The 13,942-nt window shown below is 48.9% G+C and overlaps 5 protein-coding genes and 2 non-coding genes across 7 annotated transcripts; 3 read left to right on the forward strand and 4 right to left on the reverse strand.

Annotated features, from left to right (window-relative positions):
• Positions 1–138: 138 nt before the first annotated feature.
• ALT_2917 (gamma-glutamylcyclotransferase family protein) lies at positions 139–891 on the forward strand (the record flags this gene model as incomplete). The annotated part of the gene is made up of 1 exon (XM_033564011.2): positions 139–891. One exon carries the CDS (start codon positions 139–141, stop codon positions 889–891), a length of 753 nt encoding a protein of 250 aa, XP_033419902.2.
• Positions 892–1,500: 609 nt separating this feature from the next.
• ALT_2918 (adenine phosphoribosyltransferase APT1) lies at positions 1,501–2,210 on the reverse strand (the record flags this gene model as incomplete). Its single annotated transcript, XM_089599454.1, has 2 exons — positions 1,501–1,658; positions 1,715–2,210. 2 exons carry the CDS (start codon positions 2,208–2,210, stop codon positions 1,501–1,503), a joined length of 654 nt encoding a protein of 217 aa, XP_089456197.1.
• Positions 2,211–4,857: 2,647 nt separating this feature from the next.
• On the reverse strand, positions 4,858–4,930 carry ALT_t069. The gene has a single exon. It is a non-coding gene; the product is annotated as a tRNA-Lys (tRNA).
• Positions 4,931–5,331: 401 nt separating this feature from the next.
• On the reverse strand, positions 5,332–5,404 carry ALT_t070. Its single transcript has one exon. It is a non-coding gene; the product is annotated as a tRNA-Lys (tRNA).
• A 1,862-nt stretch (positions 5,405–7,266) lies between these two features.
• Positions 7,267–7,998, forward strand: ALT_2919 (uncharacterized protein; the record flags this gene model as incomplete). The annotated part of the gene is made up of 1 exon (XM_033564701.2): positions 7,267–7,998. One exon carries the CDS (start codon positions 7,267–7,269, stop codon positions 7,996–7,998), a length of 732 nt encoding a protein of 243 aa, XP_033420592.2.
• A 473-nt stretch (positions 7,999–8,471) lies between these two features.
• On the forward strand, positions 8,472–9,149 carry ALT_2920 (RidA family protein; the record flags this gene model as incomplete). The annotated part of the gene is made up of 4 exons (XM_033564702.1): positions 8,472–8,514; positions 8,608–8,621; positions 8,744–8,917; positions 9,003–9,149. 4 exons carry the CDS (start codon positions 8,472–8,474, stop codon positions 9,147–9,149), a joined length of 378 nt encoding a protein of 125 aa, XP_033420593.1.
• Positions 9,150–9,492: 343 nt separating this feature from the next.
• ALT_2921 (C2 domain protein) lies at positions 9,493–13,804 on the reverse strand (the record flags this gene model as incomplete). Its single annotated transcript, XM_033564703.2, has 5 exons — positions 9,493–10,386; positions 10,445–11,029; positions 11,094–11,562; positions 11,613–11,798; positions 11,850–13,804. The coding sequence occupies 5 exons, from the start codon at positions 13,802–13,804 to the stop codon at positions 9,493–9,495; spliced, it is 4,089 nt and encodes a 1,362-aa protein (XP_033420594.1).
• Positions 13,805–13,942: the final 138 nt, after the last annotated feature.

Here is a 13,942-nt window from a genome sequence, read left to right on the forward strand (position 1 = left end):
AGTTTATAATCTCTGGCCCTCGGCGTATCGAAAGTTGACTCCTCATTCTCCTCGACTCAATTCATCTGTCATCTAGTCAAACTAAGACATACACTATCACCGTCATCTAGAGAGGTACTTTTATTAGAAAATCCCACCATGCAGGTTCAACCTCCCACCGAGACCGCCGCGGTCGACACCACACTCCTAAAAGACGAGACCATCACCACAACAGTGACAGTACCCGAGACACCTCCTCCCCCGGCTCTCCGACCCCTCTATTTCGCATACGGCTCCAACCTTTCCTTCACACAGATGCGCCTCCGCTGCAGACACAACCCTGACCTCTCCTCCAAACCGGTTGCCATCGCCCGGCTGGACCACTGGCGGTGGATGATTTGTCAGGCCGGATACGCGAACGTATTGCCGCCGGAGGGACTGCGGATCGGACGCCAGTTGAGCGACGGGGACGAGGTTCCCGTAGCTGGCGACGAAGATGCCGTGTTCGGGATATTGTATGAGATGGATCCGGAGGATGAGTTCTTGCTGGATGGGTATGAAGGTGTGGATCATGCGGCGGAGCCGTCGAGACTTGGAGAGAAGGTACCTGTTGAGGTTCGGCCGAGAGAGCAGGGGTGTGGGGAATATAACAAGTGGTATTTGCCGGCGACAGTGACGCGGTGGCTGGATGAGGAGCAGCGCGTGTTGAGGATGGGTGCGACTGCGGTGGCCGAGTCCGGGCCGCAGGTCACGACGGTGCTGGTGTATGTGGATGAGGAGCGGGTGCGGCTGGGTTTCCCCAGGGATGAGTACATCCCGCGCATGAATCGGGCGATTCGGGAGGCCGAGTCGATCGGTTTCCCGAAGCACTGGGCAGACGAGGTTATGAGGAAATCGATACCGTTGAATTAGTTTCGGATCTTGAGGTTGGCCTGCATGAGTCTACAGGGTTACGATACCAGGTATAAGTTGCAATCTAAACGAGCAGATGCATTGATTCAGAGGTATATAGCAAGATATATGTCTATCAGGTGTATCAACATTGCAATTCTTTCAAAGCCGACCCGTAGCTGTAGATCCAGGCACGAAAACTCTCCGCCCTCTCAGACGACGCAGGAACTGCATAGAAGCCAAGCACTTGTGCTCGAGCCTCAGCAAAACTTCTGCAATACCATGGCGGAGCAGAATCGGCTCATTTGTAGGGACTCAAAACACATAAAATTCGACCGGCAAGCATTTGATTTGCGGATGGTACTGTACTGCATCGTAGGGTCAAGCCCCACCCGACGCAGGTGGCTGCTGTATTTCGGAGATTTTTCACACCAGTCGACAACCCGTCATCTCCATTAGTGTCGACCCCTTCCGAGACGGTCGAGTTCAAAAGCGGACCAACTTTTTCGACAATCATTTGTTTTGTTTGTGAATGTTCATTTTAGTACATTAGCGACAAAGGAAGTTGAATGCGATATCATTAAATAAAAGGCATTTTGATCCAATCATGCCCGATTGTCAGACAGACAATCACTGATATTTACTCTCCTGGCCGGAGAGAAGAGTGTACACCGGGGCAGGGAGCTTATCCCGTCCATTGAGGAACTCCAATTCCAGGATAAAGATGAATCCCATGAGCTCTCCGCCCATTTTCCTGATCAGCTCTCCGGCAGCGTAGGCAGAGCCGCCTGTAACCACGTCAATGAATGTTGGAGATTATTTTCCTGAAACAAATCAAACTCACCGGTTGCGATAATGTCATCAACAACGATAACCTTCTGGCCAGGCTTGATGGCGTCGGCTTGCATCTGGAAAAAGTCCTGGCCGTACTCCTTCTCGTAGCCTTGAGTCTCACAAGGACCGGGCAGCTTGCCCTTCTTGCGAACAGGGACAAAGCTAGCGCCAAGTCTCAAGGCCAAGCTGGGGCCGAAAAGGAAGCCTCTAGCCTCCAGTCCAACGATAACATCGGGCTTCTGGTTACCGTGTGTTTCGAGGATGTACAGTTCGAGGCAACGGAGGAGGGCTTCGTGCAGGGTCGGATCGGCGAAGATAGGAAGGATATCCTCGAAGAGAATGCCAGGAGAGGGGAAGTCGGGGAACTGGCGCAGAGCGGCGCGCAGTCTTACTTTAAGACCGGAGAGTTCGGTGGTGCGGGAGGGATGGGAGGAGGGGTGTCCGGCGACTTGGGTGGCGGCGGCATCTGGAGTTTGCGTGGATTGAGAGGGAGTTGACTGGGACATGGTGAAGAGAGAGAGGGGGAAAGAAGAGGAGGAGGAAACAAGGAAGGGGGCGATAAAAAGGAGACGAGGTATTATAAAAATAAATAAAAAAAGAGAGAAGGACAGGGGATGGGGGGTGAGGGAGATCGGAGGAGGGAAAGGGCAAAAAAAGTGTAAAATAAGTCTACACGGATATGATAAGCCCCAAAAAAATATGCAACGATCGCTAGGTGGGTGGGATGGATGTATTGGATTTACACAGTTACAATTCCACTTCTCTTTCATTTCAATCTCGATCTCGACCTCAAATCATGTTATAAACTAAAATTATGGATGTGCAATTCGAACTCTATCTACATCAGAATCTGCACATATGTCTTTTTTTATGAATCTCAAGGTCTTCATCGTTGAAAAAAGCAGCAAGAGGACAAGGTGACCATTCACACCGAGTACAAAAGTACATCCAGAACGGTACCTTACTACCTTACTACCTTTGGTAACAAACCCCTCCACGCTGAGGATTCATCTTTTAAGATCAATCATACATCAAGAGCCCCTCCTCCAACTATAATAATATATGATTGCCACAGGCAGCAGGGTCTAGAATCCCTCCTCGTCCGTCAATCAATATATTGACCATCAGCCCATCTACAGGGATAGAGTGAATGTATTAGCAGACACTCCTGCTGAATTTTCCTATCCATTTCTCTTCATTATTATTTGTAAAGAGGCAAGCGCCATGCCACCTTGTGAGACACAACAGAGATCACTTTTCTGCCCCTCTTCATGGATTAGTCCATGTGCCTATCTATCAAAGAATGCTCCTATCTGCGCATATCTTAGTGTCATCATGCAAGTTTTCGCCATAAGACTACATGAGACGCTAGATTCAAAGCCCCCTCCCCTCATCTGCACCTTGGAACATTTCTCACCTTCTAGACCTTCGTCTTCCATGCTGTGACTCGAAGGATTGGCGATGTGAACTGATGCTATATTGGTTCCTGTTACTGTATCTCAATTGACATATCAGAGCGTGCCAATAACAGGCTTACTGATATTCATGGCCACTCATTACTTTCGCCCCTGTCCTTGAATTGTATCTGCACAGTGTCAATCTCCGACTTGCGGTCTGAAGCTTGTGGATCCTAGGGACTGATCCCTCCGCTACTACTGCGAATTCTGGTCTCTCAATTGTTGTCTCCCTGTCTATCTAGTGGAGGGTCAGGCTAGCGCACTCTGAAAGTATGCTCGGACTGACAATCGTCACTTAAGTTACTCAACAATTTATTATGGCTTCTCCACTTCTGCCAGCCACTAGATAATTGTTGTGTTATTGTTGCATTGGCTGCATCGGACGAGTACCACCAATGAGACCAAGACTGCTAGCTAGGTTTTCATGCTAGTATGGATGTTTTCTACTGATATATAGCAGCGGAAACTTGGATTATCTTCCCAACATCTATAAACATCTGTAGATGTCTGATTATGTATGACCATTTGTGTTTCATCAATACTGCCTCACTCTTCATCATCTCCAGATTGTCCGCATTCAATTTGCATGATGAAGTGACACATGATTCGGCAAGCGGATGCATACCATACATGATCCTTTTAAAGGTCAATACAATGTCACAGACCTAAAGGCCATAGTGGTATCCGGAAAGCATGAGAGGGAGGAAATAGAATCATCAAGGGATCGCGGCCCATTGGTATCGTACAACTTGTGGCTTGCAGCTCAGATCGCGCTCGTATGTTGACAAGGACAGCTTGTCCTCTTCAAAATGGATTAATATCCGCTGAACACGCGTCTTAGCGTCTAGCAAGGGTTCATCGTCCATTGTGCAACAGTCAGATTGTCCGAATGGACTGGCTTCTCTCGTTTCCGCGCTACTGAATCTAGTCTCCTCGCCAGACCACTTCAGGAAGCTATCATTGTTCTTCCAACTCGGTTCCGGTCAACATGTGGTTAGAATGCTAGGAATCTGATTACTGTATGCAACCAGGTACCTCCTCCTGGTATTCCACTAATGAATAGGAACTCCATACATGTGCCCTGTTTGACACGTTACAATCAATTACTAGTTAGCATGTGCAGGGATCCGTTGTTCCGCATATGCCTCGCCCTGTAACAACAGTAACAGTCCATATCATTTGGACAATTCATAACAAAAAGTGGTAGAAGTAAGCACGCAAAAGGGTCCTGTACCTGACTGGTATGACATCTGTGAAGCCTGTCGCTGTGCTACCATGCTACATACCTCATGCTTACAGACTTACGGTTACAGCAATGTCCCCGCCCTGTAGCGGCTGCAGCCATCATGCATTTTTTGAGTCCGGTGCACACTACTCATGTGTGGCGTACATGGGGCTCTTGGTTGTAGCCGTATCACAGGCAATTCAATGTTCGGAACACTTATGAGATCAGACCTTGCTACTTTGACCTCATCCGGTTATTTCTGTTTATTCCTGCCTGTCTTCATGTATAGTGTCGATCCATTTGGCACGCTTGCGTTTTATGTGGCGGAGCAGCGTACCGAACAGACAGCGTCGAAGGTCAGGGGCTGGCGCAAGACCGCATAAATACCCCTCTACCCCTCGTACCCTACTCTCGAGCTTGGTCCATTTTGATCGGCGAACAAAATGGTGAACTGCTCAGGCCAAAAAACATAGCCGAACGCGGGGGTCGAACCCGCAACCTTGAGATTAAGAGTCTCACGCTCTACCGATTGAGCTAGCCCGGCGGCTGCTTTAATGGCAGGGTCCCGGCTAAAGTGCTCTAGGAGGCGAAATAAACACTGCACAAAATTATCCTAGTGTTACGGCTGTCGAGCCATTGACGGTGGGATTAGAAACCATACTAGGTCATCAGGTTCTTTGAGCTACTGTCATCTGAGGCATCTGTTGTCATTTGAGGCCACGAGCCCACATGGTCCTGGCGTTCTCCTCCATACTTCCCACTCCAGCCTGATGATGGGTTGACAAGGTGAGGGCAGCCCGCCTTGACTACATGTGACGCATCGAGTGTCCTCAATCCTCCACAGTTAGCCCACTGATGGTTCAAAGCGGGAGAGGGTAGGACGGGATTGTAACAATCATAGGTTGTCCACGATATGGATTCTCCAAAAAAGGAAAGCAAAAAACGAGCCGAACGCGGGGGTCGAACCCGCAACCTTGAGATTAAGAGTCTCACGCTCTACCGATTGAGCTAGCCCGGCTGCCGCTTTAATGATAGCCAGCGAGAAATTCTGCTACATAAATCAGAAGGCAAAGTCTGCATCGCCAAATCTGGACGTCTGATGTCGATCATTCACAATACCATGCTGCCCTGTGGGAAGGGGTTGGAGGATATTCAACTGAAGTGTAATAGCTTGTCAACTACTTTGTATTTCGTACGATTTCGAGCAACATTGCCCGCTCAGTGCGATGCTAATTGGTTTTGTATGGGACTCGTGGAGCGATATATATTCACACAGCTATGTTATTTGTCGCCGACGATACTTAGAACTATCGAGTAAGCGATATCATGTATGGACTATCAACACGCCCGAGAGCCACGAGCCAAACTAGCGCACGGACATAGTCGATAGACCTCACTGGGGCCATTCAGCACCATATCCAAACAACATTTGTCCGGCATCGGTAAGGACATAGCATCCTTTGATAACGGTATGGGGAACTACAACGCAGGCTCCAAGAAGCATATACAGAAAAGACCATACAGAGACATCATGAGCACAATTTGCCAAAGAGCAAAGCATATAGACGATATCGAGTGAACCACAGTCGAGATATGATAGCATACTTGTCAGATAGTTCGCGACCTTGGACCCCCGACGTGGTATACTTGCCAAGCGAGCATATGCCACGTGACACCACCGCACGGACCAATTCGCTTAGAAGTACGCTAAAACAGCTTCAGGCATCAGTACAAAAACCACGTTTTCTTTCTCCTTCTCACTGCTTCTTTATAATTTTCCAAGTCGCGCTTCTGGGTCAAGCAGAATGCGTTACATGAGGCCGTTAGATGTGCTGTCTCACATTTAGTAAATATCTTCACCCAGAGCGATATGTTACCTGCCTCTGCTGTCAATGAAATGCAGCAGGATCTGCAGCTGCAAACTCTGGCTCGATCTTTCGAAGCTCTCTTGCTTACCATCCAACACCTAGGCTGCAAGGAAAGAGATCTGCATCGGAGGCTGAAATATGCACACGATGAGGTAAATTCTATTCCCACCTGCATTATTGTTGCCAATACCCCTCCCCTGTTGTCTCAAATGACGAGAAAATTAGCTCTAGATCAGGAGTCGCTTCTGCGGCGGTGACGGATAAAGTCATGTATTATCTGATGAGACTTTTGGATTACCTCTGTTGTTGACTGCATTATTCCAAATCACACATATGCTGACATCATGTGCAATAGTACCTCAAGTTGGCAAATCAACTTCCTAATGAAACCAATACACACTCCAAGATCGTTGCGGAGAAGATACTTGGTCGACATTCCGAATACGAACCCCTCCATAGCCAATCCCTAAATCCCCTGGATGTAATCAAGGCACTTGCAGACTCTGGAAACGTAGGAAGCGAGGCACTTACTGCCATAAAGGAAGGACTGGAATGCTGCAGATCAATAAACCGCACCGACAATGATAAGCAGCTTTCCGAAGTCAATTCATGTTATGTTGCGACCAGGGCTGGCGTATCAGGCAACTTAGAAAAAGACTTCACCACCAAGGGCACGCAGGGAAGTTTGCGTTGTCCCTTTTCGAAGCCTAACAATAAACCCTCTGAAAATGGGGAGTCTAACGGGATTGAGGATGCCTTTGTTACTCAGAACGGTGATACGTGCGGGCACGAGGACCTCGATCCCATTAAAGCTGAACAGAATGATAGACGCTCTAGTTTAACGACATCCGCAAAGTCGAGTTCAACCAGATGCCCTATTTCTAGGTGTCCTATCAGATTCATGGACAAGCATAGTCCGGAGGAGATTGCCGACTATGTCGAGAGACACAAGCATGAGATCCCTCGCAGCCATGCAATATGCGTTCAACGTTACCAGAAAGATTCTCAAACGATGCGGCAACTTGACGCAAAGTATGGTAATCTTATCAGTATGATCCAAGGCTTGTCAGTCAAACATCAAGCGTACCTACCAGGCCATAGCCAGGACGGCGCACCAGCATCCAGTTCATCTGCTGAACGAGTCGAAAAATGGGCAGAAGACGTTGGAATGGAAGCGCCTGAGCAAGAAACACGCAGCTCTGCCAACGAACAAGAAGCATCAGGGGCTGACGATGATGACGAGAGAAAGGGGCATTTCGACCGTCCTTTGCGCGAGGTGCGTGTTGGCGAATCCCCAAGCAGGCCTTGGGGCATACCGGTTCCAGTTTCCCAACCTTCTTTCACACCTGCCATACACTCGCCGCCCACTCCGCCCTCAGGCACTGCCAAACAGCCATTGAAAGCGTCATCTGGCCTTTCTGCCACTGGGGAGCCTGCCAAAGTTTCATCTGGCATGAGAACTGGTCGGTGTCCTTTCGGCCATGATGCTCCCAAAGCGGACGATCCAAGGCACGATCTGGAGATTGAAACCGTCCGTAACGAAGCAAGCAAGAGCGAGGCCGCAGACACCCCTCGCCCCCCTCACGAGGATAGCGCGGACGGTTATTTTCCTACTGGCCAAATCGACCCAACCTCGTCCGCAAAAGTCGTCTTCAATGGGCCGGTTTTCTTCGGGTTCTCACCGGAGCAAACTGCATCGTTCCTGCACAAACTGGGCAATACAGTGTCAAGCAAGCCATCATAACTCCAGAAATATCTCAGCAGTTGACTCGAAGTACGCATCGGAAACATCTGGTCTACCTTGCCAATGCGGTAATCACTACTACTCCTAACGACGTCATGATTTGCATGAGATGACTTTGTATACTAGTCTACATACCATTTGACTTTTCTATCTTAGCGTTAGAAGCATTTTAACCTGGCATATAATTCAAGCGGTACTAAGTGGTCCTTCGATAATCTAGATGCGCCTTTCTTATGACATTGTTTGGTGGAGAATGTCAGTGGGGGAGCGAACCATCAACAACTTTCCCGCGGAATAGATAGAGCTAACCTCACACAACCCCTCCGCCCCTCATGCTTAAAAGCAGCTCTCGTCTTCTCTCCCTACACCACTCCTCATCTCTATCTCGTCCTATAACCTCATCTTCTCGATTCTCTGCTCATTACCGTATTCCACGCACCTACCCAACCCCATTTCACCGCCAATCCGTCAACATGTCTGGCATGACCCCCGTTTTCACCAAGGATGCCTGCCCTCGTAAGTCTGGTTTACCATTGACCTTCCGGGCTACTGTCCCGGTGTAGAAAACAAATAAAAGGAAGTTCACTAATCAATTGATCGCTACTCTAGCTGCCGGTCCCTACGTAAGTCCCACACCCGACCCCCAAGTCGAAAGGCCAAAACTAGAATCTGTGTCCTGCTACAAATCCTACCAATCCCCATGAATCCAAGACACAGCAATTGACCCTTCGTCAAACGTCTTCAGTCCCAAGCCATCCGTGCCAACGGCCAGCTCTTCATCTCCGGCCAGATCCCCGCTGACGCTTCCGGCAACCTCGTCGAGGGCAACATCGGCGAAAAGACACAGGCCTGCTGCAACAACATCAAGGCCATTCTTGACGCTGCCGGGTCCAGCGTCGACAAGATCGTCAAGGTCAATGTGCGTTATAGCATTCGCGTTATTCCTCGTGATCCAACGATTGCGGAGAGTGTGGGGTTGGTGCTGACTCTGAGACTGTTCACAGGTCTTCCTCACTAATATGGCCGACTTTGCCGAGATGAACGCTACTTATGAGAAGTTCTTCACCCACAAGCCTGCTCGCAGCTGTGTTGCTGTTGCTCAACTGCCCAAGGGTGTGCCGGTCGAGATCGAGTGCATTGCTCTGCAGTAAACCAGATCAATCTCACTGGAAAAGGGTGTCTATATATAGACGAATTTCTCCGTAACGAGAGACGAATGAAATTCAAACATGACGAAATGGCTCCGATTGTCCGTGAATTTATTCTCATTAACAATTAGATCCTCGTTATGTTTGCTGTCTAGGTTTCATATTCAACACCATCAATCCCGCGAAACAAACGTAATTGCATCTGAAACTCGCCAAGCAAACAAAAATTGGGAATCATAAACTTCATGTGGTCGAGCGATGCTAAAATGCAGAATTGCAGACGAAACGACAAGCGCAAGAAAAGGTTACTCAGTAATAGACACAATCATACCAGCATCCCCCCAAGTCATCTTCGTCCAAGAGTGCCCGCCATTCTTCCGCCCATTCCTGCCATGAGGCTTTGCTTTACGATAGCATCCGCTGCAGCTGCAGCTGCGAGCCTTTCCTTTTGACGGCTTCGATCACGTAGATATCCAGCAGCTTCTGGTCTCATACGAAGAATCCGTAAAATCATATCATCATTCGGCTCTGCCTGGGCCTCACGCCTTCTCTCCTCTTTCATCTTTTTCATTGTGCCGAGATTCCGCGACAGCATGATGCTCTTGACCCGCCGCGTGTTCGGCACCCCAAGGATACTACCAGTTCCTCCAGATCCGATATGCGGTGGCGCTGACACTCGGTTCTTATTCACTTGCTGCCGTGATATCGTCGCTGATGCCATGCGCTCAGACGTACGGATCAAGCTCTCCGTTGGTTCAAAATAGAAAAAGTTCAGTGTCTGGATCTCATGGTACTTGGGTGATTTCAGAATATCAAGCGAGACGCCGTGGGCTTCGCCAGTTTCCTCATCAACAGCATGGAAGAAATTCAAGAGAAGTACAAGCCAACGCGACACAATGTCGACTTCTTGCATCGTAAGAGGTTTCTGATGAGAAGGTTTATCCGACAACGGAGGAACGAGCAAGCCTTCGATGGTGGCAAGAACCTCTTTCCACAGGCGCGCCATAACCATCTTCATTGCTTCAGATGTGAGAGTTTTGTTCATGATTGCAAAGTTATCGTTAAAATAGTCAAAAAGTGGTTTGAGTGCATTCTCCACTTCTATAGCAGATGGAGCCGTTGTAGCGTTCTGCGGGCGATTCCGGCTCAGGAAGTTAGACACACTAGAGATGCTGAGACCTCTAGACAACAGGGATTTGAGGGTCCGTCGAGACAAGCAATGACTGATGTACGCAGAAAGCTGGAAAAATGGTCAATGTCCTGAAGCCCCGTCGGTCGGCTATGGAAGGGTGACTTACCTTTTCGGTGATCTTGCGAGTCATATCTCTTTCGGTACGTTTTAATGTCCGAAACGCTTTGCCGAAATAGAACTGGATGTCATCGCGCTCCCCTTCCATGCTGACACGGAGTAGCAATCTGCCCTGGGTGTCTAGGTCGAGCCAGTACTCCCTCGGAAGAAAATCACTGAAATGCACGGGATCAAGTTTGATCGAAGTGCGACCAACGTAGTCGTGATCACCAACTGCATCCCAGTCCCAGATGGTCGCAATGATATTTAGTGGTCCTTGTGTTGTTATGTCGACAGCATCATCCCACCGTGGGTTCAGGTTGTTGTAGATGATCCTAGTCTTAGCAATTCGCTTCTGATACTCATCTGTGAGAACAACGTAAGGATCACTGCTGCCATTCATGTCACAGGCTTTGAGATCTTCGGCCTCCACGACCTTGATTGTGAAAACGTAGGTTGTTGATCTGCGGATTTTCTGTAGCTGCGGGCCTGCGTGCTGTGCAATCACTTCCGCACATCCGTCGACATTGATCTCACGCTCAAGCCTGTCGAGCTGCGAGAGGGCATATTCGATATTATTCAGTTTGACGAGGGACTGTAATTTTCGGTCAGATACCGGGGACCAGGCGACGCACTCTGAAATCATATCGCAAGCTTACCTCCGGGAAAAATTGGAAAGGCTCAATTTTTTCCTTGCTTGTCCATGCTTCCTTCGCCATTTGCATTATCTTTTCCTGAGTAGTCTGATTCATGGCCGCCTCTTGATCAGGAGACAGCCGATCCATTTCTCTCGAAAACATTTGTTCCAACAATTCGCAGTATCGTGCCACACCTTTCCCGATAGACTTAGAAAGGGCAGTCATAAATTTTGCGTACTGCAAGTCATCATCCCACCCAAGTTGAATCATCTGTTCAACCACTTGATTGAAGGAGCGGAATATGTCGATCACCGACACGCTGTGTCGGTAGTCTTCAGGAACCACATCTGTCCAGTCACCGGCCCGGACAGTAAAGGGATCCTGTCTAACTGCCTGTTCAACCCAGTCCAAGACTTTCTGATCAGTTAAGCGAATCCAGCGCCATACAAAGTCTTCCAGAAGACTTTCCACGTGGAAAGGGAAAGTGACACTATCCCAGCGTTAGCAACAAATACACCACAACAATGAACAGGGTCTTACTCAGGAAAGGCCTCTACGAAGAGCCGGCGAGTCGCTGTCAGTTGTTTATACAAGTCAAAGCCATCTTCCAGCTCAACATCTTCCCCTCTCGATTTGGCTTGTTGCACGATTCTGACAACCATCTCATGCGCATCTTCCGCAAATATAGGGAGGATGTTTGTAAGTAGAATGTTATAGGGATTTACCCTAAGATCTGTCAGTTCTGATGAGTGCGCTACTTGAGGATCAGCCTCTTACCCCATAATTTCCGGATTATTTCGATATCGCTTCCGTATTTTCTGTGCGAGTTTCATGATGGCATCGCCGAGCTGGATGACGTGGTGTGGCTCCCAGGTTTCTGCCTCCACTGGGACAGTCTGTCCTAAAAGTTCTTGATACTTCTCAGTTGCCTTTTGCGCGAGCCCGTCCTGCACATAGGAGCGGAACCGATCGATATCTTCCAAGTCTTCGGTGTAGTTCGGGTCGAGCTGTATGTGATTTTCCAAGACGTACATCACCGGGCCAATAGGACGCGGCTTAGCTTCAAAACAATCCATCATTACATCGTACAGTTCCCGGAGTAAAGCTTCGTGGAGGGAGGATAGCAGCTCTTGCATCAACAAAAGATCCTGGATTGTCCATTTGCTCCTGTCAGATATAACAGAGGCCATAAAACTTTGTCGTTTCTTGCCCTCTGACGGAGGTGTTTCTTTAACAAACGTAAAGGCAGAATCAAGAGTGTCAAGATCAATCTCGTTGTCCACGAACTTTGTTCTTATGATGTCCAGGAACAATACAACCCTAGAAAAGCTAGGTATTCGCCAGCGAAGGCATATTTCATTTAGCAGTTCTGTGGACTGCTTGGAGAGTAGTTTCATTGACGGTGTTTCCGAAGTAGCTGCCGTAGATTCGATCTCGCGATCCTTTAGGTCGTGACTCAGTGTCAGACCCAGAATGAATTTGTACATTGACCTTGGGTCCGACGGTATGAAGGTGTACGTATCAGATTCCTCAGAATTATTATTTGGGTCGTCTGACAACGACAGAGAACTCAGGTCGATAGGTTGGTCGATCACATAGGAGACCGGCCGGTCAGACATTGTTCGAGACAGAGGTGTAGCGTTTGGATCGTTGCTCTGGTCAGCGGCATTCGCATTGAACCGCGGCAGTGCACCGCCTGGCGTACTTTTTGCGAGCTCTGGATTTGACTGTACGATTGCCAGCATCATTTGCGACAAATCCGGGCTCTCGCTCTTTTTCCAGTGTTCATAAGCTTCCTCGTTATCAAAATCTTCCCTGGATAACGTCTTCCGCGTTTGGAGGTTCAGGTGAGCCTGATAAGTTTTCAAGTCCTGAAGGGCTGCCTTTCCTGTCCATACGCCTCTGTTCTTGTCAATGTCGGATTGGGCCTGGTGGGTACTTATGCCGAATATCTTCGCGACATGCTGCACGAGAGGCATGTCTCTAACATCGTAGCTGAGGGAAGTTGTGGTCTCAACCGTCGCCGTCGGCCCGCTCGCTTGCATAAGATCATGATCCTGGGAGAGAAGTTTGTTCTCTAGAACTGATAACCTGTTTGCTAGTTCAGGCCGGTCCTTGTCCCAGTCATGGTCTTTCAGGATCAGCGCAAACAGTCGCACGAAAAGGGCGACATGTCTGTCCACCATAAATTTCCAACTATCGTCATCTGAATCTTTCCCTTTACTCAGCTCTTTGGTCGCATTTGAGTAGAAAATAAGGACAAGATCCTCCGCTCGGCGGTCCTTCTCCATCCGCTTCTTGAATGACTGATCTTTCAGAGTGTTGAGAAACGCGGCGAATGTCCTAACGACCAGGTGATCCTGATATTCCTTCCTTCTCTCCTTTCCCATAAGAACCCCCGTCAGCCTCTTCTCAAGCTCAGACACGAAGCCATTGGGGAACCTCGTGCTCTTCGAGTCTCTAACCAGCGAGAAATCGCTCATCAGATCATGGAAGGAGGTTGACGCCCGTTTCGGGCGCGGCTGCGGAGCGGCAGAGACATTCTGTATGCGACGAGAACGAGGATTCAAAAGATACGTGAGATACGCGACTCGTAGAGCATAACTGTAGGCGGCCGAAGAGTTCACCGGGCGCCTGCGCGATGCGGACAGATTGCGGGAATGGCGAACTTCATTCTGAAGACTGTTAATCCGTCGGTTGATGCCTCGGGACTGAGTCGATGATGTCGACATGAGGAGATTTTCTTTCTCTCTCTCTCTTTCTCTCCCTCTCTCACTATTTCAAAATTCAACTGCACTCAATGAGGGGGGAGGGTGCGGAGACCATGGATAGAGGATTTACAACCAAACCACTAGCGAGCGCGTACGGAG

The sequence above is a fragment of the Aspergillus lentulus genome (genome assembly GCF_001445615.1).
Source record: "Aspergillus lentulus DNA, contig: Alt05, strain: IFM 54703, whole genome shotgun sequence".
NCBI classification, from domain to species: Eukaryota; Fungi; Ascomycota; class Eurotiomycetes; order Eurotiales; family Aspergillaceae; genus Aspergillus; species Aspergillus lentulus.